Source organism: Taurulus bubalis, assembly GCF_910589615.1.
Source record: "Taurulus bubalis genome assembly, chromosome: 21".
Lineage (NCBI taxonomy): Eukaryota > Metazoa > Chordata > Actinopteri > Perciformes > Cottidae > Taurulus > Taurulus bubalis.
Window position 1 is genome coordinate 9269385 of NC_136609.1, and position 27163 is coordinate 9296547.

Genomic DNA, 27163 nt, shown 5'->3' on the forward strand with positions numbered 1-27163 from the left:
TTCTTTTTTTAATCCCCTCTTATTTTAACTTAAATACAAGAAAACAGGACGTCTTGTGTCCATCTGCTGTGCTGGCAAACATCCACAGGTTCCACCTCTTGTAAATACCTACTTGTCCAGCTGTTTATATATGTGTCATTTATAGTTGTAAATAAATGTTAAATAAAGGTTTGACTGATTCATAATAAATAATTGTCAAAATAATGGTATAGTATTCACTTGCTGAAATTTAAACACAGTTGTGCATACATGTGTATTATTATTCTCATCTGGTTCACTTGGGTTCTGGCCATGCACTGTGTTTTAATTCACATCAGCGCTATTATTCTCATTAATTAATCATGATATACCAACAGATCAAAATCCAAAAGTGATTCAGTTTGGTTTTGGTCACAGCTGTTTAATTCATTTAAATCTACATAAATAAATCCCCTGAATGTTGGAGATCCAAATTAGTCAATTTTACTACTTTTACACCTAACTTGACATGTTTATCAAATTCAAATGCCTTTGAAATGGTCAGTTGGTGCACCCTTCACAACGCGAACCGCATAGGATATAAATACATAACTTGACACGAAAACGTCAACTTGAAGCACTCCCCCATCCCCCAAAACAAACACATTTTCTTGATAAACTAAATCAGGCAACTTTATTTTTAAAAGACACCCAAAACCAAATCCATACAGCTCGGGTAACAAAATATCAAATAGAAACAATGAGGGGTTATGAACATACACAATACCGGCTGGAAACACAACAAACTCGTAAAAAAAAAATGTATGTAACACTATATTGCACTGGTAGAAAAAGGCAAAAAATAAATAAAGAAATCAGCAACTCGTGATCAAATTAAGTAGACTCCGATGTGTGGCCGTCACATTTAGATGAAGTGAATACGCACGACTCCGCGGCTCCTCCGTTGCAGCTACTGAATGCACAACGACAATAGCAGAGGGTGCGGAGTCCCGATCGCTGCTCCATTATGCTCCTTAATGACAGGACTGGTGGTAATTAGGGTGCAGCAGATGCCCGTCCTGTCATTAAGAAGGCATCGTTGAGCTGAGGATTATTGGAATAAAAGGATCTGTATTTAATACTAAAAGAGAGCACGGTCGCAGATGGAACATTTAATCGGGATTTATGCTCACAATGTGTGTTGTACATTAATAACAGCTCCTGCTCAGTGTGGAAAAAGTTAGTTTAAATCCCCCAGCCAACTTTAAAAACTGAATTGTGTTTGCTTAAGTGCTTCAATCGGCACTTAAACTTCACAGCTATATAAAAAAAAAAAAAACGCACTAGACTGGGGGATGGTGCTATCTTCCCACTCTGCTGCCTTCCATATTGTTTATATAATATTGACACTTGTGTGGGTCTTTACACCTCTGAAAAAGGGGGTTTGCTATATAATTACAATGGCGCCCACGCATGCCAACTATCTGAGATCCAGCATCCACCAGGCAAACACACGAGGGGTGGAGGGGGTGGATAGACAAACTCAAATCAGCGATGGAAAAAGCAGCGAGGACTCCGTTCTTGCTTGTGGCAGCTTGACGTACTCCCAATCTGAGCTAAGATTCGTGACGGGTCCCACGGAAGAAATGTCACAGTATGATCAACTCCTATTCTCCTCCACCACCACACGCTTCAGAGGATCCGGTCCTCCAAAAAAGGGAAATCATGAGCTATGATTGATGTATAACAGGGGGAGTAGCACAACGTTACACCGTTAATACGACAGATCATGCTTTCATTTTCAACATAACCCCCTCACCCCCGTGTTCAGTTTGTTAAAAGGTGAATTGATGCCCCACTTGGGGCCGAGAGGTAAACAATGGGGAGGAAAGTGACCCATGTAGTGATGTGATCCACAGTAAGTGGAGGCTGCAGCGCGTGCAGCGGCATTAGGAGGCCAGACCCAGAAAGAAGCCGCCGACAAACCCGCTGGACAAGACGATGTTCCTTTTTATAAAGTCTGTGGCCTGCAGGAGGGAGCGGATGAGAGACAGAGAGTAAGTCCAGAAGAGCTTAAAGGCAGCATACGGATTAGAATTTAGTTTTGTTTTATTAATCTAGTGCAATACTACCCTGTTAAGACCAGTTTATATTTAGTTAGAATGGATGCATGATGAAAACATACATACGGGTATTCAAATGCATTATCCACCGTGTTGCAGCTAGTGGGTGTAGTGCAGCTAACTGGACACTAGAGGGCACTGCTGGCTTGCAGATAAAGAAATAAACCTCCCCCAGCACAACCAAGACATCCAAAACAAACATGCCTTTAGTTGTAAATTATTACATGTCATGGGTTTGTCGAGTGCGGGGCTTGGTGCTTTCCCCCCACCAATATAACAAAAGTAAACAATACAATTTATAAATGTTAGATTCTGGTTTTAACGACAGTCAATTTAAAGAAAGGGTGAAACAAAAGAGCAAGCTTTGTTACAGGTACCTTTACCTCCTCAATGAATGTGTTTATTTCAGGGGCTGCTTTGTTGGCTTTCTTCTTCAGGTGCTTCTTGGCTTTGTTCACATCCTTCTCCACCTTCTTCCAGTCCACCTGCACATAGCCACTATGATTGGCGATCTGCAGGGCAAACAATATTTGGATTTTTAAAAAAGGATAAGAGTATGATGCATCAGCCAACGTCACAATGTATTAATAACGACTCGTGGAACTTTTCATCCAGGAAGGCTCATTTCCTAGCCTGTATGAAAACCACTCATTTGAGACCGAACCAAAAATAAATTCCCATCAAAAGGCTGACAAGTGAACTCTGAGCGGATAAAAATAGCCAATGTTCAAGGCACATTTTTTACCCACAAACAGCATCTAAAAAGTATCTAAACGGCAACGTTATGGGTCCCTGTCAACTGGCCGCCTCGGGTGTCTTCTACTTGCAAAACGTTGACCTGCTTTTAAAAGATAAAACAATAATACACTGATGGGAAACCAAGTTGGCGTCCAGATGGCCGGCGCTCGTCTCGAGCCAGCAATGCTAGTCCTTCTGCCGCAGAGAGGAGACCATCTGAGCGTCGTGCTGTGCGGCTGGCATTTGTCAAAATGAGACTCTTACACACAGAAAAAACGTGATGGTTCTCTTGCCTGCAAAAGGAGGAACCCTCCTCCGACAGCGGTCGCAGCGATCTTCCCAACTCTCTGGAAAAGGTAACCAGCACACCTGCATGTGTTGAGAGGAAGAGAGGATTATGCACCAACACACATGACATATCCGCCCACCCCAGACACATCTGTTCTATCAATAATACATCATCAAGCCTGAATGAGTCAATTCAGAAAGGATGTGGGTCTGTAGTTACAGGTGTGTCACATGAGAACCCCCCATCCTTACCATCCAGTCACCCCTCCCATCGCGATCTGGGTGGCCACGGAGTACTTCTCGGCAATCGGGCCGGAGTTGCTCCCGAACACCCGGCTCCACCACTGGTGCCTCCGGGCATATTCTGTCAGGTCCACGACCTCGTACACCTCCTCTTCGCTCTCCGGGTCGTCCTGTCCTGCCGCGACCAAAACGTACAAACTGTCCCATCAGCGTTTAGGTGAAGAATGTGCACACTAACTGGCAATTCAAATGGCTGTAATTGACAGGACGTAAAAAAGCGAGCCCTTCAAATGCATTACGTTAACTTTAGGGGAAGCTCGACGACCACAGGCTGCTTGTTTATTCTATGTGAATGTCTTGGGAAGCCAAAATTAGCTGACTAGCGTCAAATGGCTACCTATTCGATATTATGCACACTTAACTGTTACAGGTTTCATTCTAGGATTTTATAAGCATCGAGGTCAAAGAAGAATCATAATTCCATTACCTCCGGTGGACAAATGCTCTAAATTCAATTGTTTATTGGGGGTAATGAGACCGTAAGTGTATCAAACAAAACAACCAACCTTCTCCGTGATCCGCCGTCGCCATTTTGGAAAAAAAACGGGTTATGTCACCAGGATGTTGACAATCCTAAACCACGCCCACACCGTGATGCTCGCGCCACGTCAGTTAAAACGCTTTTGATCTCGCCCGATCGGGCTCAACAATTTAGCAGCGTTATTGCTATAACAAAAAAACTAAATTCAATACAAAATTGCTGCAACTTTTTTATTCGACATGGTGAAATAATTTTTATGAAAATTTGGAAAGTGCAAACTGGGGTTAAACGGTGCGGAAGGGCTCTGAAGGAGTGATGCATTGCAGTCATCGTTTAACGGGACACCGGTCCATGAAAAGTGTCAATACATATTACTGAATGGGAGATGGTATTTTATCAGGTGGAAATGAATGCATTACTCAGGAAAAGTAGGATATTGTCACATTGTATTGCACACATTCATTTAACACGTGTTTAAATAATAACATATATTAAATGTGTTGAATAATTATGGTATTAAAGACGAACAGTTTGCAGAGGGTGCGGGGGGGGGGGGGAATACGAATATTTAAGATTTAAGAACGATATAGCAGGGAAGTCATATGGTGGGATGCGGACGCTCCTATTGGCGGAGGACGGGAGAGAGGGCGTGGCTTGAGCGGCGCGTGGGTTCGCTTGGGTGACACAATTATAACAACTTTATCTTCGCGGCCGAAACGCATTTTATTGTCAATTTCTCACATCCTGGATACTGTACTCCGTTGTTCGCAGCCAAATAGCGGAACAATATCACTTTGTGATGACAAATGTGACGTTTGAGGAGCTACCCGGAGAGCGCGTCTGTCCCCCCCGAAAGGATTTACTATATCGAATCGCATCTTTTCATCCTGGGAAAAAGTTTTTGATCATTTTGTTTCCTTCGGTTTTTCTTCTTTGATTCGGCGGAGCAAGCCGTTCGTCCCCGCGTCGCGATTTTCCATGCAATCGTGCGGCGTGTCTGTCGCCGTCGCTGCCTGCGCTGCTGCTCGGAGTCTCGGCTCGGCTTCTTCTGGTGGTGATGAGGGAAAGAAAATGGCGGCGGGAAAAGCGAGTGAAACCGAGGAGGACTTTCCGACACTGACAGCCCCGGAGAGGGACAGTTTGGCCGCGATAGACAGGTCGGAACGGTAGCCCCGTGCACTCACGCAGACGCACACTTTGAAAAATAATTGTTTTCTCCCCTTTGTATGTCGACAGTGTGTCCGAGCCGCTCTGCGAGTGATTCTGAGCCGCCTATGTTGTCTTCTCGCTTTGCAGCTCACTGTTTGGATTTCAGAAGCTTCATGAAGATGGCGCCAGAACGAAGGCCCTGTTGATGAAGGTAGTCAAATCTAACCTGGATGTCTTTTTTTTTACAGCCGACCTGGGCACCCTTTATCCCCCACCCACCCCCGTGGATTTACTCCAACCTCGCAAGCTAGCGTGCACGGGGACGCATTTGCCCTCAAAGTAGGGAGCCACTGTGGACGCGGAGTGGCCCACTCGCTGTGGAGACCAAGGCCCCTCTTTTAGCCACTCGGCTAGCTTGCTAGCTAGCTGCTCTCACCCTGCACCTGCGGCTGCTCGGCCACGATAGACTCATAGCCAAGATAGCCGTGTGCCTCTCTTGGTGTAACGGGCCCCCATTAAAGTCAACATATGTCTGTGTTTGTTGGGCAACCGCCCTTTCCCCCGTTAGCTGCACAGCTAACGTTATTCCCTGCAGCTTATCCCTGTGCACTTGTGCAACTGTACCACCACCACCAGCACACACCACAACGTCGTCACGGGTTTTATTCCGTGTAGTGTAGCACATTGGTGACTTGAAACGTTGCACTCAAATGAGGAAAAACAAAAAGTTGTCGCGCGGGGAAATGGAGGCGGGTGGAAGGTTTGTTTTATTGGAAACGTTATAACGCCGCTATTAACTCAGAAGTCTGGCTGCAACTGGTATAATGTTGGTGGAAGTAACGGTGTAGCCTTCTTCTGGGTGCACCAAATAACAGCTCGCCCCTTCACGTTGTGCGGTGCGGCGAGTAGTCGGTGTCCGTAGCGTGTGTCTTTGGCCACGTTATGTGGGGGTGAGGTTGTTTTGTGACATTGCACCGCTCCACGACATGACATGCACTCCAGGACGTATTCCGGTCCCCCTTTTTTAATTTTGTATCGTTTGGAGTCCGAGTTGACAAACGTTACAAGTAACGTTAATGGCTGGCCGCCTGTCCAAGATGGCGGGACACGGCGGAGTGACACCGATCGCTATATAAGCCATTTGATGTGAACGTACAGCTCCGGGTTGTTTGCGTGTTGCCGGAGTGCGTCTTAAGTGTCCTCCCGGGTCTTTGCTCTCTGGAGAGACGTGTACCTCTCGCTGACCCAGGTGGTGTTGGCGTCCTTTGTTTACAGTTTTCATTCCCCCCCACCACCACCACCACCATATTCGGCTCTGCATGTGTTCTCGGACTGGCAAGACTCCGTCTACCTGTGCGTTACACACTGCTGGGCTTACCAAGAGCAACCCCCTACCCCACCTCCTTCCTTTCCTATCTTGTGAATGTAATCTTGACCAGTGGATGATGTAGAGAGAAGATGGTGTTGACAGCTCGTCGTCTGCGTGGGGGGCGGCGGCGGCATCTGCTCGCTAGGTGGTGTGGGATATCTGGGAAGTGTGACTGTACTGCTGCTGCGCAGAAGGCTCTGGTGGGGCACTTGCTGGACAATTTTGACTGTTCAATGCAACCGGGGCATTGGGCTGGAATTGAACTGTTCAGTCCCTGTGTTCAAAGAAAAACAAGCTTGTCAACATGTCATTTTTTTTTCTTTCCTAGTAGAATTTTTATAACCGCTGCAGTGGTTTATCACACAATTTGTTGCATTAGTGAAGCGGCCTGCCTGCAACGAAAGGGGTCTCTTTGTCACCTACCCTGTAGAACTGCTGTTTTTGGGCAGCACACACACACACACACAGAGGTTATTTTTTGCCCTCCTCAATGCAGCTGCTGCCGGTGACAGTGGTGGTTCTGGTGGCAGTGATGTTCGACTCATAAGACAGATGTGGCTCCATACTAGGGCTGGGTGGTATGGCCAAAAATGCATATCACAGTATTTTGTAAGATTCTGGCAGTATCACGGTATATATTTTTCTAAACGAGTAAACACATTGATTCCATTAACAGCACCAGTCAACTAGACAGCAGTACTGTCAGCGAGCCGTTTATAGCCGCAACAACAACAACAGCAGGCAGCAACATTTACTTTTTACAGTTTAATACTGGGAGCGCAGTGGAGCTACTTACCTGTCAGGGTATCTTGGGTCAGTCATGGTTCACACTTGTTATAAAATTACAGCGCCGAATTGCATGCTGGGTAGAGTTTGCGCACAAAAAAAACAGGAAGAGACAGACCGGAAGACACGCCACACAAACAGCTGTTCGCCGCCCAACTTCCCAGCATGCAATTTGGCCGTGTAATTTTGAACTATGAGTGAACCAAGTTACCCTGACAGCTAAGTAGCTCCACTGCGCTCCCGGTATTAAACTGTAAAAAATAAATGTTGCCGCCTGCTGTTCTTGTGGATATGCACGGCTGGTTGACTGCCGTAGAGCAACAACAGTTGTTACGTGTAATCACCGGTATGATGGTATATGAAAAATTCATACCGTATGGAAATCTGAAACCGGTTTGAACCGGTATACCGCAGAGCCCTACTCCATACTCGGCGTCCGGGCGCTTGCCTTGTCCACCTGACTTGCAAAGGCCTCAAGGTTGTCTTTGTGCGTCGATGGGGACGCCAGTCAGAGATGTCAGGTCGCCTGACATTTGAGCTTTGTTAACGGGGCAGGCACCGACCTCACCAAACGCTGTCACCAAAAAGGGGAAACCAGTTGTGAAGTAATTTCTTTTGCACAGCTCCAGGTTAGAGTTTACCCGGAGAAAGAAAAGAGAGCTTCCGTATTGTATGCTGATGAGTTTGGGCTTTTGAGAGAGAGAGAGGAATGTGTGGGACCCATTGTGGGCAGCAGACCCAGAGAAAATACACCATCAACCAGCTCGCGTTGAAGTCATTGACGGTCCGCTCAAAGCACGTTGGTTTTTGAGAGACTACCCCGGCCGGTGATTCAAGTCACGTCGCCGCACTGCCGCGTTATCGACGTGCGGACAACCGGGGTTTCAGCGTTTCTGACGGAACGAGGCCGCTGTTTCCGCTAGGTGGCAAAAAACTTGAAAGAACTAGATTTGCACCGTGGCACTCGTCTGCCGCGAGGAGAGTTAGTTTCATGGTCCACCAGGCTGGGAGGGCCAAAAGACACGCCTGTTGGGTATTAGGACCGCTTTTGCATTTGCTCTTGACTAAATTACTGCACTGTGGCTGACCTCTGCTCACGAGTTAAGAGAGGTCATTTGCAGAGGTTTTTTTTTCTTCTTCTTTCCACTGCGAATATTAAAGTGTAACTTCAATTTTAATCTATTCACCATAGTTGCCTTTGGCGCCTGCTTCGTGTGCAAGTGGAAAAAGTCAGTGTATTCCAGTTACTTGGAGCCGCGCTGCAGATGTTGCGTTGAATTCCGTTTGAAATCAGTTCGAACACACACACACACACACACACACACACACACACACACACACACACACACACACACAGGACAAACCTGTGAAAAGCCAACCGAGAAGGAAACAAATGACAGTCATTCTGGTCAACATTGAGATCGTGCTCATTTTAACGCGTCTATTCGATGGCTTTTGAAACATCGTGCATTTTCGAGAGAACGTTTAGTACGTTCCGAAGTTGTAACGCATCAATATGGTGCACTTTAGGAGGAACGCTTAAGAGACTATACTAATGAAGAACTCGGTGCTCTTGTCAAGAATGTTGTGCGCTGTTAAACAATTTAAGCATAAATGCGTTGCTCCCTGCAGGGAGAGCGGGCACAGTGAGTCTCTGAGTTGACTTCATGCTGCGTTTTAATGGGTCGGTATAGTCCCCCCTTCTGTGCTGTGCTTCGTCCACCACCTCCGTGTCCGTCGGTTTATGACAGCTGGGCTAATTTCGCGAATCAATGCTGATTCCAATGAGCCTTTAACTTACTTCAGGTTTTTGCGTGAATGCGGCTCTGAGGCAGCAGCTACTTCTTTTTTTATTTTTATATCTCTCTTTATCAGGGCAGAAAGATCTATAATGGAAGTTTGGAAAAAGAAACGCCTTAAGCACAAATCCTTATCTGCAGCAAACCTCATTCCAGTTAGTTAGTTAGGGCTGATGTGTATCTGCAGAAAAGAATGCGAGTCCACGCTCGGCCAGAATTAAGGGAGCTGACGTTGGCCATGCTGTGACTTTGAAAAGTTCTGAATGATTTTCTCTCTCTAGCCCCCCAACCTCCTCCATGTTTTCTTTGGTTGGTGCATGTTCTACCCAACCCCTCTCAAGCACTGTGCACACACACACAGTTGAGAGACATTTTTTAAATGTATTTATTGTGCCCCTCCCCTCCAGGCCGTTCGCTGCTATGATTCGCTCATCCTTAAGGCCGAGGGCAAAGTGGAGCCAGAGTTATTTTGCCAGCTCGGCCACTTCAACCTCCTCCTAGAGGATTACCCAAAAGGTGAGTAATCTCTCCTCCTCACACCCCCATCCCTCCCATCAAGTGGTTCGCCGAGTCATGCTCTGCTCGCACGTTTTATTATTGTTGTTGTCCGGAGAGTATGAGCCTCCGGAGACGGCTCAGTTCCAGCTGGACATAAATGCTGACTGTCCACTCTTTCCTCCGTGGTGTTGTGGTGACATTGATAAATTCTCAGTTTCCCTTTTTTCTTTTTTTAATTGCAGCATTGTCGGCATACCAGAGGTACTACAGTTTACAGTCGGACTACTGGAAGGTAAGCCACGCAAACACACGCTGGCTTTCTCATTGACTTCTTTTCCACGCGCTCGTGCGCAGGAAGCACGTATGGTCTCCGTTTGGTTGCACGCTGGCGTAAAATGTGGTTTCAGGTTTCGCTTCTTAGTCATTTTGCGACTCCTTTCTGGTTTAGTTGACACTTTGTGGTGAGATTGACAGCTAGTTATTTTGAATTGTTTTGTTCTGATCACTGAACCCTGCAGCTGCACGGTTATGTCAATATGTTTTGCTTTTTCAGAGACCCTTTTTTTATTACATTGCGAACTAGGTATTCGAGTGTCTTTGCCAGTCTCTTAAATCTGTATTCTTTTTTTAATTGTAGCTATTTGTCATAACGACCTTGCGCCTCTCTCCATCCCACCCAGAATGCTGCCTTTCTGTATGGCCTGGGAATGGTCTACTTCCACTATAATGCCTTTCAGTGGTGAGTACCAACTGTCTTTTTACACATTTGCATAAACACTGCACACACACCTCTCCTCCTGGAAGCGCTGCGTTGACTCTTTATGACTGCAGCCGCTGAACACGTTGTTTTTAAAATGTTTAAACGGGGCAAAAAAACACACCCATCACAGGGTTGTAGCCTGTGTGTCGTGTTCATGTGTTTGTTGCAAGCTGGGGGAAAAAACGTGTGTATGTATGTATGTATGTATGTATGTATGTATGTGTGTGTGTGTGTGTGTGTGTGTGTGAAGCTGTCCTATGTTGTTTCCATGGTGACACTACAACCACAGCGGAATCCGCGAGTGTAAATCTCTGAACAGATGAGAAGAAGAAAAAAAGCGCCAAGAAGACGCAACCATCAGCAAATGCAGCTATTGTTCTCGAAGGCTGCAGGCAAACTGCAGGCACCATGCAAATCCAGTATTTTGAAAGAAATCCGAGGACTTCCTGCTCGCCTGCTACGCTCCTTATAGCCCTCCCAATAAAAGCAAATATAGCTCCGTGTCGCCTTATTAGTTTATTCAGCTGCCGTCTGATTGTGAAGCAAGCGCTGCAAAATGAGTAAAGTAAGTGGGGGTGCTTTACTCGGCGTGACTTGAATGAGTGGCGGCGATTCGACGGACGGAAACGTGCCGCATGTTAAAGTCCCTTTGTCCATGGACACATTTTAGAAGGGTATGTTTGTTTTTATCATGTGTTTTTTCCTCCTCCTCTTCACCGTGTTCTCCGTTGGGTCCCTGCAGGGCGATCAAAGCATTCCAGGAGGTGCTGTACATTGACCCAGGTTTCTCCCGGGCTAAGGAGATCCACCTACGCCTGGGTCTCATGTTCAAGGTCAACACAGACTATGAGTCAAGCCTAAAGGTCGGTGAAAAAAGCTTTAATGATGCATGTTCCGGGGGGGTTAGAGTCATATATTAACCTCGAGACTTGTGAAGTCATTCAATTTAATTTCCTCTAACCAGCGAAAAGAAAAAGGTTTTGTGAACTTATTGTAAAAAAATAATAGAGGAACATTTGACCCACCTAGCAAGGTGGCTTCACATTACAACTATGTGATTAATGAACTATGAGGCACATGCAAGGAGTAGTGAGTTATTATCAAACCACATCTTTTTGATCAATATTCACGTGAGACGGCGTAAGTGCCACTGAGCGACTAACTGGCAACTAGTGCTAAATTGTGTGTGTGTGTGTGTGTGTGTGTGTTACTGATTTCTACCCATGTGCTCTCTCAGCATTTTCAGCTGGCTTTGATTGACTCCAACCCCTGCACTTTGTCCAAAGCTGAAAGTAAGTACTATTTATTTTATAATCCGAACTGTTTTCACGCAGATTGTGAATATTACACTTCGAATAAAACCGCTTTTTAAAATTATTTTAAGGGAAGGAAGGAAAAGAGGGAAACCCGATTAGATGGCTGTACAGTAGCTCGGGGGCTATACAGCAGTTTGGATGTTTATCATGTGATGCGCAGCTCACGACAGATGTTGATTGGCTCCTAGAATGGGAAGAAGCCGACCTTGGGAACAGCAGCAGGGAAACTCAAGCATCTCGTTGTGTTCACTGTTGGATTATGTTCAGCTGTTTAAGGGGTTCAGCACTAGCATTATTTGATATACAGCTGCCATCTCATCTCGCCTGGGTACCTGTTACCTTGACGACAGCAACATCTACATTTATTTTTGTGCACCAGCGTTTGCCTCCCCCCCACACACACATACACACACACACACACACACTCAATCACACACACAGACGTAGCAAGGGCAGCCCCCGTCTTTCTTCCCCTCGCGCTCTCTCTCTCGCTCTCTCTCTCCCTCCATCTGCTGAGAGTCACTCAGGCAGCTTAGATCAGACACTGCAGCGCTCCAGACAAAGGAAGGTGCCGCCAGGAGCACATCCACCTATCTGGTCGGTTACACTCAGCGTAGACGGGCAACCTTGGCTTTCTGACGCCTATTCATTGACAACGCGGCACTACTTTTCAAAGACTTGGGAGGGGGGACTGACTCTCCTCTTAAACAACCTCTACCTAACATGTTTCCTCTTCTTTCCCTTTTACAGTTCAGTTCCACATCGCTCATTTGTATGAGATTCAGGTAAGTGCTTGCTTTTATTTATTATTTATTTTTTCTCCCAAGGACACATTCCGTTTTGGTTTCTGTCATTTGTAACTGATTGAATGTAGTCCATATGAGGGCTCATAACCCAGGCAGCACTGAAACCACGGGGTGTCTGAATGTGGAGGGAAAGCCCTTTTTTGTGGGGTTATTTTGAACCAGGTGCTGACAAATTGAGGGAGCAGGGCGCATGAGTGGGTGGCATGCGGGAGGGGATGGGAGATTACTCTCAGCCGATCCGGCGGGGTTGCCACGGAAACAAGAAAGTCTGTCTTCCCCCCCCTCCTCCTCTTTTGTATGCTGGTGGTCTCCCCTCTCTCGTTCTGCTGGTTTCAGTGCAGAAGTACAGTAGCGCTACTACAGCGACTGAAGCGTTGGCTTACTTGTGCTGTGTCAGAACCCATCGCTGTGGTGGGAGGGGCTTACTGCAGGCTGGTTGGTGGGGTGACCGGAGGGAAAGTCACAGATTTTCAGTTTGAATCCTTGTTGATGTCACCGTTTGTTAATTTGTGTGTTTTTATTCCCCCCTGTTCTGTATTTTTTTCGACCGTCTGTCATTCCTCACCGCCCCCTCTACTCCTCTGATACAGAAGAGATACCGGGCTGCCAAGGAGGCCTACGAGAGCCTTCTGCAGACGGAGGAACTTCCTGCACAGGTGAAGGCCACTACCCTGCAGCAGCTAGGTAAGAGCGTGCACATAACCATATATTCTTTCTTTCTTTTTTGCCATATGGGTAGTTGGTCGGTGGTTGATTTAATGCGAGACGTCTCTCCAGGCTGGATGCATCACACGGTGGAGCAGCTCGGGGACAGAGCCAGCAGGGACAGCTATGCCATCCAGTGTCTGCAGAAATCTCTGGAGGCCGACCCCAACTCTGGACAGACCTGGTACTTCCTTGGCAGGTATGTCACACACACGCATTCTCAACAGCAGGAGATGATGTAACCGAGCTTCTGCAGGGCTTGAGAAATCGTCCGGATAACCAAAAGGGAAGTCAGGATGATGACCACCGGATTAAGTGTGCAACTGGTGAAGACGATGACTCGGATGTTTTGGTCCTGAACTGTGTCATGGAGTAAATGTGTTTACTTGGTCTCGTTCAGGACTGTAGAAAGCTTGTTTTGAATTCCCTCCAGGCGTTAAAACACACCGTGACTATAAATATATGACGCCTTTCTTAAATAGCTGGAAAACCCAGTGCTAATGTTCAGCGTTAGCCGGACTCATTGAAATCAAAACTTTCTGTCGCGTGTGGTTGTCTGGGGGAAGTTCAAAATGAGAATAAAGTGCATGTATGAGTTACTTGACGCATGTCCTGTTGCTTGAATGTCTTCTGTGTGTTGTGGCCCGACGCTCACATCCTTTCTGTCTCCTGCAGGTGCTACTCTAGTATTGGAAAGGTCCAGGACGCTTTCATCTCCTATCGGCAATCCATAGACAAATCGGAGGCCAGTGCAGATACCTGGTGCTCGATAGGGTAAGGGTCCACTTGTTCAGCGTATTATCATCGATGCCTCAGACTGTGGGGTGAGCGTGAATGCAAGCTACTGTTGTTGTTTTCTGAAATAGACAAATTCATCTTCATCATCAATTCCTCCTCATTCCCCCCCCCATCCCCCTCAGGGTGTTGTACCAGCAGCAGAACCAGCCCATGGACGCCCTGCAGGCCTACATCTGCGCCGTGCAGCTGGACCACAGCCACGCTGCCGCCTGGATGGACCTGGGCACGCTGTACGAGTCCTGCAACCAGCCGCACGACGCCATCAAGTGCTACATCAACGCCACGCGCAGCAAGGGCTGCACCAACACCACCGCGCTGACCCACCGCATCAAATGCCTGCAGGTGGGTGGGGCGGGGGGGGCGGGCAAAGCGAGGAGACGCCCGTGCGTTGGCGCCCGTGCGATGGCGCCCGTGCGATGGCCGCTTGGATGCAGCTCCGGTTCGATAACCCTTTGTGTGACGATAGCGATGCAAAGAAGGATGTGCGGCGCTCCTGCTCACACACACATGCACACACACTGCCAGCGTGTATATCATTTTCCAAAAGTAGGGAGTGCCCCATGAGGACAGTAAGTCAGTTTAAGTGTTTGACTAGCTTTTCATTTTGTGCATTTTTTCGCTGCGTTCCCACTAAATTGTTTGTAGTGACAATGGTATGAAAAGAAAGTGTCGAGAGCGGCGCTCTCGTAGAAGCGCTCCCAGACGCACAATGTCTAGTTGTCTTTAATTAAAAGCTCTGCCGTTGTATTTAATTCGCGCTCGCCGCGGGTCACATGTTCCCCAGCGCTGTTGCCTTCCCATGTTGTGTACGTGACAGCTGGAATAACCAGAACAAAAGGAGATTGACATGCAAGCGGATACAGATCCAATTTAAAAAAAAAAAAGTATTATAACAATAATTGCTAATTGACTGCCGTGTGTGTGGGTTTGTGTGTGTGTGGAGGTGTGTTGTGGGTAGAGGACATGCAATTAGTGCCACATCATGTAGACAGAGAAAGGAGTAAAAAAAAAAAAACACTAACAAAACACTGATGCTCCATATGCAACCTAATATGCATGCTGGGAACTACTCAAAGATCTTCTCCGGTGCAAGCCGATGGTGTGCTCCCTCAGCAGCAGCAGCTGCCGCCTCTTTCTCTGATCTGAAGTATAGGGAGCATATAATGGGCCTTCTCACTGTCTCCTCTCCTTCCTTTTGCTGCTCTTTGCTAGCATCCCTATGCAGCCACAGACCTGAAACCCTAAAGGGCGGGGGGAGAAAAAAACAGAGAGAAACTGAATCCAGTGTCCAGAATTTAGTTGTTTTGTTGCACATGGCGTGTAGCGTAAAATACTGTAAAGAGAAAAATACACATTAATCACACGTGAGGAATAATTCCTTGTTTTTATTTTAAGGATAATTTGTCCTTTTTAGATCGATATGTGGGGAAGCCCATGATAGCCGGATCACACAACATATTTATCAACCGGGGGTGCTGACAATCCCCATGTCTCGTGTGTTGATCTGTTCATCTATAATTTTTCGTCCAAGCGATGTCATTGTCCTTTACATATGCATGAAGGAATGTTCGCATTCCCACCCGTTACATTGGCCTAAATCCACGGCATTAAGACGAGCTCAGCGGCTTGTTTTAATGGAGTTGTTGACTGTGTCTGGGATTACCGTTACTGAATGTCATCCAAGTGCCTCCTCGTGTGGTCGATGCTGCACATGGCATAGGTATATTAACCAGCAGTATCCAGCCTAGCTTCACTTGTGTTTATAACTTATCTATTTATCCATTGCTGATCATTTCCTTGTTTTGAGGTCATCGTTTTTTTTTTTCTCCTTCCAAAAAAAAAAAAAAAAAAAAGCCTTGTGTTTTTTATTTTTATTTCAATTTTTTTGTTTTTTCACGTCGTTTTCCATTCCCCTAGGCTCAGTTGAGTAACCCCCAGCTCAGTAGCCCCCAGGGTAAAAGTAAAATGCTCCCTCTTATTGAGGAGGCATGGAGTCTGCCAATCCCAGCTGAGCTAACCTCCAGGCAGGGAGGCCTGAGCAGTGCACCACAGCAGGTGAGAGACCAGATAGAGCAATTTATACCCCCCCCCCCCCACCCCTCTCTCCCACTTTCTCTCCCCCTCCCCCCCCCTTCTCTTTCTCCTCCCCTTTGACTGAGTGCACACTCAGATGCGTAAACACGCAGCCGCAGCGTACGCACACACACCTGTGTGTCAGCGCATGCTCCGTAGTCCACGCTGATGGGTAGCGCTTGAGCTTAACTCCACCTTCCGCACAGACACAGCTTGTGTGTTTGTGTGTGAGAATGCAGATGTCTAAAGAAGCCAACAACAACAAACTCCAGAAAAAAAACACACTCATCAATACTATTTTATTTATTTATTTTACTCCCATCGGAGGCCTTTTGACTTAAGCGCGCTGCTTCTGCTTCATGGGTTGAATTGAATGGATAAGTCCAGGGTCATGGCTGCTTTACGGCATCTGCTTTATTTAAAAGAGGAGGGGTCCGGCCAAGTGTTACCCAGTCCTGCAACCTCCCCTTTTCTTTCTTCGCCACCGCACAGTAGCCACTCGGCTTCACCCATCACACTCAAGTAAAGCCCCCCCCCCACCCCCTCTCTCAAAAAATGAAATAAATCAACAAAGCACTTGTGCAGGCTTTTGTTAATTCTTTCCCCATTCGATTACTCCTATTAATCCTGTTTTTTTTTGTGTTTTTTTTAATCGAATGTGGTATTCAGGATTACCCTCCCACCCCTCCCCACCAACCCCCTGCAGTTCATTTACAAATCCAACCTGCACCGCTCTGCTGTTTGCTCCTAATCTGCTTTGGTTTAGACTGGGAGAGATTGCCTTTCTGAACAGATTAAAGTGTTTCTAACAAATTCTCACACTCATTGGGCATTTTTTTTGCCCCCTCAATCCCCCCCCACCACAAGTGTGATCGGTGAGGTCGTGCTGTCGTAGAGTAACCCCCCCCCCCCCCTCGGCTTCCCATTGGCTCTGTCTACACTTCCTCCCCCTCTTTCAGTAGTTGACCTTAGATGTCCTGCAGCTGCTCACAGAGACCCCACACCCCCCCACCCCCAGGACGCCCCCTAGTGTTTCATCATCACCACTCACTCACTCATGCTCATCACAACGGTCCGACACGAGTAGCTTTGTTGTGTCTATGTGTGTGTGTTTGTGTGTGCGACCGCTGTTGTGTCACCGACTTCTTGCATTGGAATACGTTGGTTTATCGGCTTTGACTTGGTGAGAGTCAAATCCCTGTGAGACCTATTCCAGTGTGACTGCGTTTTGGAGTGAGGGGTGGCCTTCAATGGGTCAGATGGGACTTTTTGTAATGCAATATTAGTTTGAGATGCTAAAACGGGTTTTGTTGGGGATTTTTTTATTTATTTTTTTTTTTTTCAATCTTAAATTCCGCTGCTTTTAAGCACACCGGTGAGGTTTTGTTGAGCAAAATTCCCGGGGGCAATCACATCTGGCTCATAGGCTCCCTCGGAGGTAACGGTAAGGCTGCCGGCGCGCAATGTGTTTTGACCTTTCCACTTTCAAAGGTCGAGTCGTGCTATTGCACACACATACACACACACACACACACACAGCTACAAAAAACAACAACATGGAATTGCTGCATTAAAAATCATTAGGACAACTTGGAGGGCTGCGGGCGTCGATGGGGAACGCAGTGGCGACGAGTTTCCTCCCTGCGAAGCAACACCGTCAGACACACAGGGATGTTGTTATTGCTCTACGTGTCCTGCTTGACTGTTTACGCGCCAGCACAGAATCACAGAATTGCTCTTTTTTTTTTTCTTCTCTCCTTTCCTGATTCTCCATCCCTTGCTTTTGCTTTGCACTTTGACCTTTTTCCACCTGCTGTGTCTTTTCATCCATTTTGCTACTCGATAAACATGTTTGCTTTGCTTCCCCCTCCCCCGACCCCTCCGTCCTCCGTGGCCTTTTGTTATGTCCCTTCCATTTACGTTCTTTTCCTCCTTGCTTCGGTCTGCACGCGCTACCGCCATCCCCTCCCCTCCAGGCGTGTAAGCCCAATCACAATGCAGAGGGCGGTCAGTCTCTGCCCCCTCACGTGGGCCCGCTGGGCCAGGTGGAGGACCAGACCTGCCCCGCCAAGAGGAGGAGAGCCTCCAGCCCCAACAAGGTAAATGACCACGGAGACGGCATCATTCACCTGCTGCCTTCCTCTTGTAATGGCTACAGGCATGCAGGTACATGTGAACTGGGTCCTTTAGTTAGATCTTGTGCTCCTTACATGTCGTGCATGTTTTCACGTGTTTTTCAGGGTGATTCATGGGTCAGTAACCCTCCACAGCAGCCAGTTCCCAACTGGTACCTCTCCCCGCAGAAATTACAGGTCAGTCCTATCTTTTATTTTACTTCATGCACAAATCTTCACTTTATTATGATTATTTTGTGCAAACTTCTTCATCTGCTGTCCGTCTTCAAGGCGCTGGAACAGTTGCGGAGTAACCGGGCCAGCCTGAAGCCCCCACAGCTTCAGATGCTGGGGCAACTGGAGGCTCAGTTCGCCATGATGCAGCAGCACCAGCACCAGGTAGAAAACCCTCGCCTTCCCAAAAGTTTTACATTGTACATTCAATTGCGTACCCGTGCACAACATGTTTTCTTGGGTTCGCGTGAAGAGCAACGCTCCGGTGTGTGCTACTTCGCTTTCCACAGCTGGGAAGATAAAGGCGTAAACTCTCAATTGTTCAAACAAAGCCGCTAATCCGGCGCGTGTAAACACGGCATGATTGATGATCCGAGTATTTCGACCTGATTTCAAATCCTCCCGCCGATGTGGTTTGGCACACGATGCGGCAAAAGCGAGAGCAGGAATAAGAATGTTGGCGTCGGTCGTGGCGACGTTCAAGCCGTGTTGTCTTGTGGCTGTCACCCTCTCCGTTTCTAGGTGAGACAGAATGCCTCAGGAGGCCCGGCGCGGCCCTCGCTCCCCAACGGCCCCACCACCACCACCACCAACTCCCTCCCCTCCCCCAACCCCAGCCTCCACCTCACCCGGCCCCACCTGGGGCCCCACCGGCCCCTCTGCCCGCCGCAGCCGCTGGCCAACGGGCCAACGGGACACTCGGATGCCCTCCCCGCGGTCGACAGTAGTAACAGTAGTAATAATCAGCCGGGGGCCACGGGACCCAACGGAGACGTGCCTTACCTGCAACCCGCCGGCGGCGGCGGCGACGCAGCACTGCTACCTCACACCTGCACAAGCGCGCAAACACAGGACGCCGCGCAGCGCCAGGCCCTGCACCTAAACTCCTCTCAGGTTGGGCCCTCACTCCCTCGTTCATCTTTTTGTGTGTGTCTGTTGCTCAGCTTAGAAACGGATATATAATTCTCTTTTATCCTACTGACCTACTTGACTCCATCAAGTGGTGTCATCTGTGAAATCCCTCCCACGGGGCTGTAAATGAACGCATTCGAGGATTCTTACTCGCTTCCCTCGTGCCTGGTGCAGAGCCAAGATATGCACGTGTAAGAATATAAAAGGGTAGGGCTCCCAACTATTATTAAGTTCCAGCACGGTGAGCACGGTAACTTCCTTACTAATGACTGGTGTTTCCTGCTTCCCCCGTGTAACGCTTCCTCTCTTCTTCCTCCCAGGGGCTTCAGAAGGCGTGTGCTCCACATGCGACCGGCTCCAGTAGTGAGGGGACCCTCTCTCACCCCCAGACCCCCAACTCCTCCATCGCCCCCGTGCACCCCAACAATCAGGTTGGACATTCCACAAGCGCCCCGTCGCCGCGACAGCAGGCCCACAACCACCTCCCGTCCCCGCCCTCCCTCCCCCACCCCTCTACCTCAGGTGGAGCAGCACCCGGTGCGTCCGCTACCAAAGATAGCAACGGCGCGGCCGCCCTCGCCGCCGCATCCCTCGGCAACGGGGCCGGCGAGGGCAAGGCGCCGTCGCCTCGGACGCCCGCCGACGGCCTGGCCAATCACGTACATTCGGGGGGCGGCAAGGGGGCAGAGGGCGGCGAGAAGCCGAGCCTTAGCGCAGACAATCCTAGACTATCTGCCCTGCTGGCAGGGGGGAAGGGCCCCGTGGAGGGCGAGGGCCCGCCGCAAGCGGCGTCCACCACGACGGAGTCCCACAAGAAAGTCAACAACATCCACCCGGCCGTCCTGCCCTCCACGCCCCACGCACATGGCAGCTCGGCCGCCTCCTCGCCCATCTCTGCCATATCCACCGCCACGCCCTCGCCCAAGTCCTCGGAACACACCCAGACCGCCGCCCACAGCCCCGCCGCCACGTCCGCCGCGCCGGCCGTGAACGGCAACGGCAAGGGGGGCATATCCGAGGACTCGCAAAGCCCGCTGAAGGCCGAGCCGCCCGCCGTCACCAGTCTCAAAGCTACGCCGCCACACGGACACGGCTCCTCCTCCTGCTCCTCCTCGTCCTCGATATCCATCTACCCCAGCTCCACGGACGTGCTGAAGGCCTGCAGGTGAGACTGAAATCGGCCGCAGTTTAATTCCTCTCTTGGCAGGAATGACGGTCTTGGCAAGGAAGGAAGCCGCGGTGCTGACAAAAGCAAGATAACGCCGAGTCGAGCCATAGCGGGGCTTTAAGAGCGCCACCAGATTTACAGCGTGTGACAAATTCTCTTTATTTCTTAACATCCTGCACACTCGAGCAGGGGTTTCCAGATCTAACAGTGCGTTTAGAGTCTTAATTAGTGGAAACGGGTGGCTGCTTCAGCTTGTGCATGAGGTCTGAAGCCTGATGATGTGTGCATTTGCTAAGAAATGCAGTTATGGTAGATTGCATGCAACATTTGAAGACTAAATGCTGTTTTCGGCGTTTTTATTTTTCATCATGGATAGAAAAGATGACTACTTAATATATTTCTTGCATGTTTTAGTTTTTTTTTATGCTGTGTGCCTGAAGTTTGGCACCTTTTTTTGGTTTGTGATCCGTTGAAAGGCTTTTGCTCTGTGTCCCGATGAGAGAGGGAGGTTGAGCGGTGTGGTTTGTGTTGAAGATTGCCTCCCCCCGGTGGAATTCCCAAGCAACTACACAACAAAAGGCAAACAATTATGTAACCGTAAACGACACCGAAGGCTACTGGGCAGTCTTGTTGCCATGCAGATATTATTTAGCACAGATTATTCAGTGGCATATTCCTCCGTTTGGTTGCATGAATTCCTCCCCCTCCCCCATACTTTTACACATAATTAGTAAAACGTGGCGCATCGTCCTGCATATCGTTTAATATCCAGTGAAATGGACCGCCGATAATGGTTTTAGTTATCGATGTTTTTCCGATCGGAGATGTCGTTTCTCTTGTCGGTTGCTCTCTGGCTCCTTTGTGATCTCGGTGTTCGATCTCCCGTGTTGCTCTCATTAAAGAAATGTTTCTGCATTTTGTGTGTGTGTGTGTGCAGAAACCTGGGGAGGAACGGCCTCTCCAACAGCAGCATCCTCCTCGACAAGTGCCCCCCGCCCCGGCTGCCCCCTCCACCCTCACCAGTCCTGCCCAAAGACAAGCTCAACCCGCCCACGCCCAGCATCTACGTGAGTATCACCCGAAGAGGCCGGCAAGCCACTTTATTTTTTATGAAGTGTTCGGCAGCAGTTGTTTTGTTTTTCTCAAACGTCCTGTTCGCGTTGACCTGATGAGTCTTGTTCATTAAAGCAGGTGGTCGTAGTGCTATATTATATCCTTTAACTTCCTGTTTCCTGTCTGTGGACCAGCTGGAGAACAAGAGGGACGCTTTCTTCCCCCCACTGCACCAGTTCTGCACAAACCCCTCCAACCCCGTCACTGTCATCAGAGGACTGGCGGGAGCACTCAAACTGGGTAAATGCTTTCGCCGACAGCATGGTAGAACGAATATCGGTCGCAAAAGACCGTCCGTGTTTTTATTCTCCTGGGTGTCCGTTCTCCCCGCGCAGACTTGGGCCTGTTCTCCACGAAAACGCTGGTGGAGGCGAACCCGGAGCACCTGGTGGAGGTCTGGACGCAGCTCTCGCAGCCCGCCGACGAGAACTGGGACCCGGCCGGCACCAAGAAAATGTGGCGCTGCGAAAGCGCCCGCGCCCACACCACCATCGCCAAATACGCCCAGTATCAGGCTGCTTCCTTCCAGGAGTCCCTACGGGTCAGTTGTGCTTCACCCGCGGCCTCGGACCTCCCAATGAATCTATGGCTACCGGTAGCGTGCATCTGGCTTCATGCGTTTCTTTCCGTTGTTTTCAGGAGGAGAATGAGAAGAAATCCCTCAAGGAGCCCTCGGACACAGAGCCAGCATCAGCAGAGAGGTACCTAGTGTTTTTTTTCTTTCTCTTTAGTTACTTTTCTTACTTTTTTAGTGCATTAGCTCATTGTAGATTTTGTTTTGTGTCTTCAGCGTCGCACGCAAAAGAAGGGGACCCCTGAAGCACATTAAGTTCGGAACCAACATCGACGTGTCGGATGAGAGGAAGTGAGTACGGATCTGCATTCGTTGCTCTTTTAGGACGCTCCGGAAACACTTTTCATGCCGTCTCCTCCTCTCCTCCAGGTGGAAGCAGCAGCTCCAGGAGCTCAGCAAACTGCCGGCCTTCGCTCGCGTCGTATCAGCCGGCAACCTGCTGAGCCACGTGGGCCACACCATCCTGGGCATGAACACCGTCCAGCTCTACATGAAGGTCCCCGGGAGCAGGATAGCAGGTCAGTACGCAACCCTCCTTCCAGGTGGCAAATGAGCACCACAGTTTTGTGCCTCCCTCGTTTTTAAAGAGGTCTTCTCCGTCCCTCCAGGTCACCAGGAGCACAATAACTTCTGTGCCGTCAACATCAACATCGGACCGGGAGACTGCGAGTGGTTTGCGGTGCCGGAGCCCTACTGGGGAGTGATGAGCAACTTCTGTGAAAAGTAAGACGGACAAGTTTAAAAGATCAGACGGTAAACCACACCCTCGTCCCCTCGATTCCTGTATTCACCCCCGAACCGTCTCTCCCCCCTCCTCCCCTAGAAACAACATCAACTTCCTGATGGGCTCGTGGTGGCCCAACCTGGAGGACCTGTACGAGGCCGACGTGCCCGTCTACCGGTTCATCCAGCGCCCGGGCGACCTGGTGTGGCTCAACACCGGCACCGTCCACTGGGTGCAGGCCATCGGCTGGTGCAACAACATCGCCTGGAACGTCGGCCCTCTCACCGGTACGTCCGCCCCGGGGACTGACGATGCTCGCGTCCTTTTGATGTGAAACGTGCCGCTGGCAGTATGTCTGATACGCTGACCTTTTTACTGTGATATTTAAAGTGCATCGTTGCCGATTGGTGACCTTTTTAGTTGATTACCGCAGGATTTGATTCCCTGTCTATGCATTGTGTGTTGTTGTTGTTGTTGTATGATGGCACGAACACACTTCCATAATAACCGGTGCACCTGTTTTTAAGCTGTCGAGTAATGTCAAGATTTTTGTTTTTCCCCCAGCCCACCAGTACAAGCTGGCTGTGGAGCGCTACGAGTGGAACAAGCTCCAGAGCGTCAAGTCCATGGTTCCCATGGTGCACCTCTCCTGGAACATGGCCCGCAACATCAAAGTGTCCGACCACAAGCTGTTCGAGATGATCAAGTGAGTCTCCTCTCGGCAGTTCTTTTGTTATTGTGAGCCGGGTTGTTTCTTCATCACTTTTCTAACGTGCCCCAATGCGTCGCCGCTGTAGGTACTGCCTGCTGCGGACGCTGAAGCAGTGCCAGTGGGTGAAGGAGGCCCTGGTGACGGCCGGCAAGGAAACGGTGCTGAGGCCGAGGACCAGGGACGAGCCGGCCCACTACTGCACCATCTGTGAGGTCAGTCGGCACACACGGCTCCCGCTTATTTCTGGTGTGCGGCGTACAAGTCGGATCAGAACCAGATGTCTTGTGTCTCTGCCCGTCGGAATCTATGTTGTCAAGCTGTGCCTTTTCATTTTTTTGGGATGTAGAATGAAAAGGCCGACGAAGATAATTAATGGCCACGCTAATTGGATTAATTTGAATGCAGGGCCTTCGGCTGTTTTGCTGAAAAGCCATTTAAATGTCTGCCCGTCATTGTGTCCCAGAAATTGCTCCGTTATTCACCGACTGTGGAGCAGCTCCAGGCATTTGTCTCCAGATGACATCATCGCTGCGCTCTCAGATTCACGGATCAAAGCTCAGTCACAATATAATTGGAGTGGCACCGACGCCGTTCAGTTGGCGCCGCCCCTCTCATGCGTATGTATGTATATGTGTGTGTGTGTCGCTCTGCAGGTGGAGGTGTTCAACCTGCTGTTTGTGCGGCGCGAGCTCCTGTCCAAGAAGCAGCACGTGGTCCACTGCCAGGACTGCGCCAGGAAAGGCAGCGCCACGCTGGACAACTTCGTGGTGCTGGAGCAGCACAGGATGGAGGACCTGATGCAGGTCTACGACCAGTTCACATTAGTAAGTCGCCCGGACCGAGGGAAGGCGGGAGGGAGGCCGGGACTAGAGGCACTCGTTTCTTCCTTCAAAAAGGAAGGGAAACTCCAGTGCATGTATTAGTTTATCTGAATCAAACATATTCAATTAGCCAATGAACCAGTTAACTCAAAAAATAAAACAAAAAAACTATTCTAATGTTTCCACTTGACGCCCGGTTTCCTGTGACTGCTTTTAACTTGCCTTTTAACAGATACAACAAACAAGGAGACAGGGATGTTATATAAGAAAAAAGGTGACGGGTGTTTTTCCTCTTGAAAGTGTTACTGCTGAGCATGCACGTGTACGCATGTAGAAGTTGTGTTTCTTGCCACATAATTCAAGTGAACGTTTAGAAAAGTAGACGTCTTGGTGAAAGGATTACATACTGTCGTGTTGATAAAGGCTGATGGATTCCAGTCCTTTACTAATTCCCGATGTGTTTCCTCTTCCTCCGCAGGCCCCTCCTCTTCACTCATCTTCATCTTGACATTAGGTGCCCCCTCCCCCCCCCCCCCCCCCCCCCACGGTCCCCTGTCTTTCTTCTTCGTCTTCTGCTGTGGACAGGAACTCGTATTGAGAATAAAAATGAAACGGAGCGAACATCTACATACGCGGACCATTTCTGATATTCAGGAAAGCCAAGGCCGTCACCCCCCACCCATTATGGCTGGTCTCCATAGCGACGGCCGGAGGCTGAGGCGGCCCGAGCGCGTCTGTCTATGCAACCTGTTTTTGAAGTGCTGGGGCCTGGCCCTTCCAGAGGGGGGCGCCACCGAGCTCGCTGACAGGACTCGTTTCTCCCTTCCCCTCCCAGCCCCTCTAGTGACAATGGTTCAGCCCTGTTTTAATGGAGGACTTAATCAAAAAACGGTTGGGAACCAGGGGGAGGAGTGGGATTCTTGATGCGTGATTTAAAAATGTTTTGTAGATACTTGTTAACTGTCACAACTGGCAACACCACCCGTAAAAGACTACTGACTTGACAAGCTTTCTCTCTCTCTTTCTCCCGTCTTTACGTTTTATATTCTGGTAACAGGATGAAACGTTGGCTTTGATTTATAGAATTTTCCCAAAAATTATGTTCAGTTTTTCCTTCTACGGAGCACTAGCCTAACTGGTCTTTTTCTATGGTAGATAGTCATTTTAAGACTCTTTGGACAGCAAAATCTCCCAAAAAATATTTGTAATGTGAAGAGTTAAGGTGGTTTTCTTTCTTTTTTTTTTCCTCTCTCCTCTTCTTTCTTTTCTTTTTTACAGCTTTATGTTTGACCCTTTTTGTCTTGTTCTTTTCAAAACTATGACGTTTTGTTTGTTTCTAGGTAAAAAAAAAAAAAAAAGGCAAAAAAAAAACTTACTAGCCAAGTCACAAAGAAAATGGGTTGCACATAGACTTATGGAATAAAGTTTAATTTGTGATTTTTGTTATGTTTCTAATCTTGATGTAAATTTACACTATTTATAAATACATATTTATTGCTTGAAAATATTTGTTGATGGAATGCTGTTATTTTTTTCCAGAGTACCTGCCATTTAAATTTGAAGGAGTTTTGTCATTTTAACACAACTCCCTCTTACATTTTCTATATATAAATAAAAATTGCTTAGCAAGCATTGTACAGAAACGGACATTTAAAATTGTTTTATTGTTTGAAGAATGTTTTATGAGTCAATAAACACAACGTTGTCAAATTATCCATGCTTTTTTTCGGCTCCTCAAACGTACCACGGTAGTTTCATAATCCTTTGGTATCCTTTACAGTGACGATACAAACAATAAGGGAATAAAAGGCTTGCAGAACATGGGCATTGATGTGAGTGAAGGCCTGAAACCCAGCAGACAATGTAGCTGTAGACTGACACACACAGCATCCTACACTGAATGCCAGGTCCAGGACTTACCCTGTATCTCAAAATATCATTTTTATTGATAATAAAGTCTAAACTGCATGCAGTGGAGGATTAACTCTTTTTCTCCTCGCAGTGGGAAGGCATTCAAGACATTTATTTGAAATTCAAAAGCTGCGTGGTAGAAAAACCCCACAAGGAGAGAGAGTGTGTTGAGAAGCGACTCCAAATGTGTCTGAAAAGACTACGGACATCTGACAACTTGAAGATGGAGATGCTCTGGAAATGGTGTGCCTGCCAGCGGAGACCCAGTAGCCAGATGTAGCTGCTGCCAGCCTCACAGGATCTACACTGACTACTGAGCAACCGCTGGGCGCCCTGTGGCTCTGCAGCGCCGGTTCGGGATCCAAAATGGCCGCAGACGGGAAAAGAACGAGGAGGAGGTAAACAAACTTCCGATGTCTCGTCATCAGTGATGCAGGCGAGGAAGTGTCTCGGAATATCCATGTATATACGTACCTCTTAATTCAAATGTGTACACTGATATACACAATCCCTCAAACGTTACAAGAGTGCATGTAGAAAGCGTCTTCAATGGAACCCGACAAAGTGAGGTAGTGTCGCAAACAATACAACAAAGTAGTAAAATAATTAAGACATTCAAAAAGAGCGTTTACAGGTGGAGGTGCATGCGTTTTAAGAAGTGCAACAGTTGTTTCCCTCCTCCTCTCCTTCTTTGCCCTTTCAGAGTTCACGGTCCCTCCGCGTCACCGCCGGATCCAAGATGGCCGTCTGTTTGTGGCGGCCATTTTGCCTGCCACAGATGGACGCTTCCACCGTCCTCTCCTGGAGTGTCCATCTGTTGTTTGGAAGTCTCACGGGAGTCCTGGGAAAAAAAGAAAGACATCGGTTGTGAGAGTTAGTTTGACAATCAAACTGCACACGACCGAGTTGGGAAATTAAGAATCCAACATT

The 27163-nt window shown here is 48.4% G+C and overlaps 2 protein-coding genes across 2 annotated transcripts; one reads left to right on the forward strand and one right to left on the reverse strand.

The window, feature by feature from the left end:
- Nucleotides 1–636: 636 nt before the first annotated feature.
- On the reverse strand, nucleotides 637–3941 carry LOC306753017 (FUN14 domain-containing protein 1; the record flags this gene model as incomplete). The annotated part of the gene is made up of 5 exons (XM_079236848.1): nucleotides 637–1985; nucleotides 2459–2593; nucleotides 3113–3188; nucleotides 3360–3548; nucleotides 3913–3941. The coding sequence occupies 5 exons, from the start codon at nucleotides 3939–3941 to the stop codon at nucleotides 1908–1910; spliced, it is 507 nt and encodes a 168-aa protein (XP_079092974.1). The 3' UTR covers nucleotides 637–1907.
- A 928-nt stretch (nucleotides 3942–4869) lies between these two features.
- LOC306753018 (lysine-specific demethylase 6A-like) lies at nucleotides 4870–26029 on the forward strand (the record flags this gene model as incomplete). The annotated part of the gene is made up of 30 exons (XM_079236849.1): nucleotides 4870–5048; nucleotides 5188–5251; nucleotides 9402–9510; nucleotides 9735–9784; nucleotides 10173–10231; nucleotides 10995–11115; nucleotides 11490–11544; nucleotides 12319–12353; nucleotides 12965–13058; nucleotides 13152–13278; nucleotides 13755–13853; nucleotides 14000–14219; nucleotides 15795–15932; nucleotides 17927–18049; nucleotides 18191–18262; nucleotides 18356–18463; nucleotides 18821–19192; nucleotides 19531–20375; nucleotides 21316–21445; nucleotides 21626–21731; nucleotides 21827–22032; nucleotides 22131–22192; nucleotides 22282–22356; nucleotides 22435–22583; nucleotides 22674–22788; nucleotides 22889–23076; nucleotides 23354–23495; nucleotides 23587–23713; nucleotides 24155–24325; nucleotides 24801–26029. The coding sequence occupies 30 exons, from the start codon at nucleotides 4870–4872 to the stop codon at nucleotides 24828–24830; spliced, it is 4371 nt and encodes a 1456-aa protein (XP_079092975.1). The 3' UTR covers nucleotides 24831–26029.
- Nucleotides 26030–27163: the final 1134 nt, after the last annotated feature.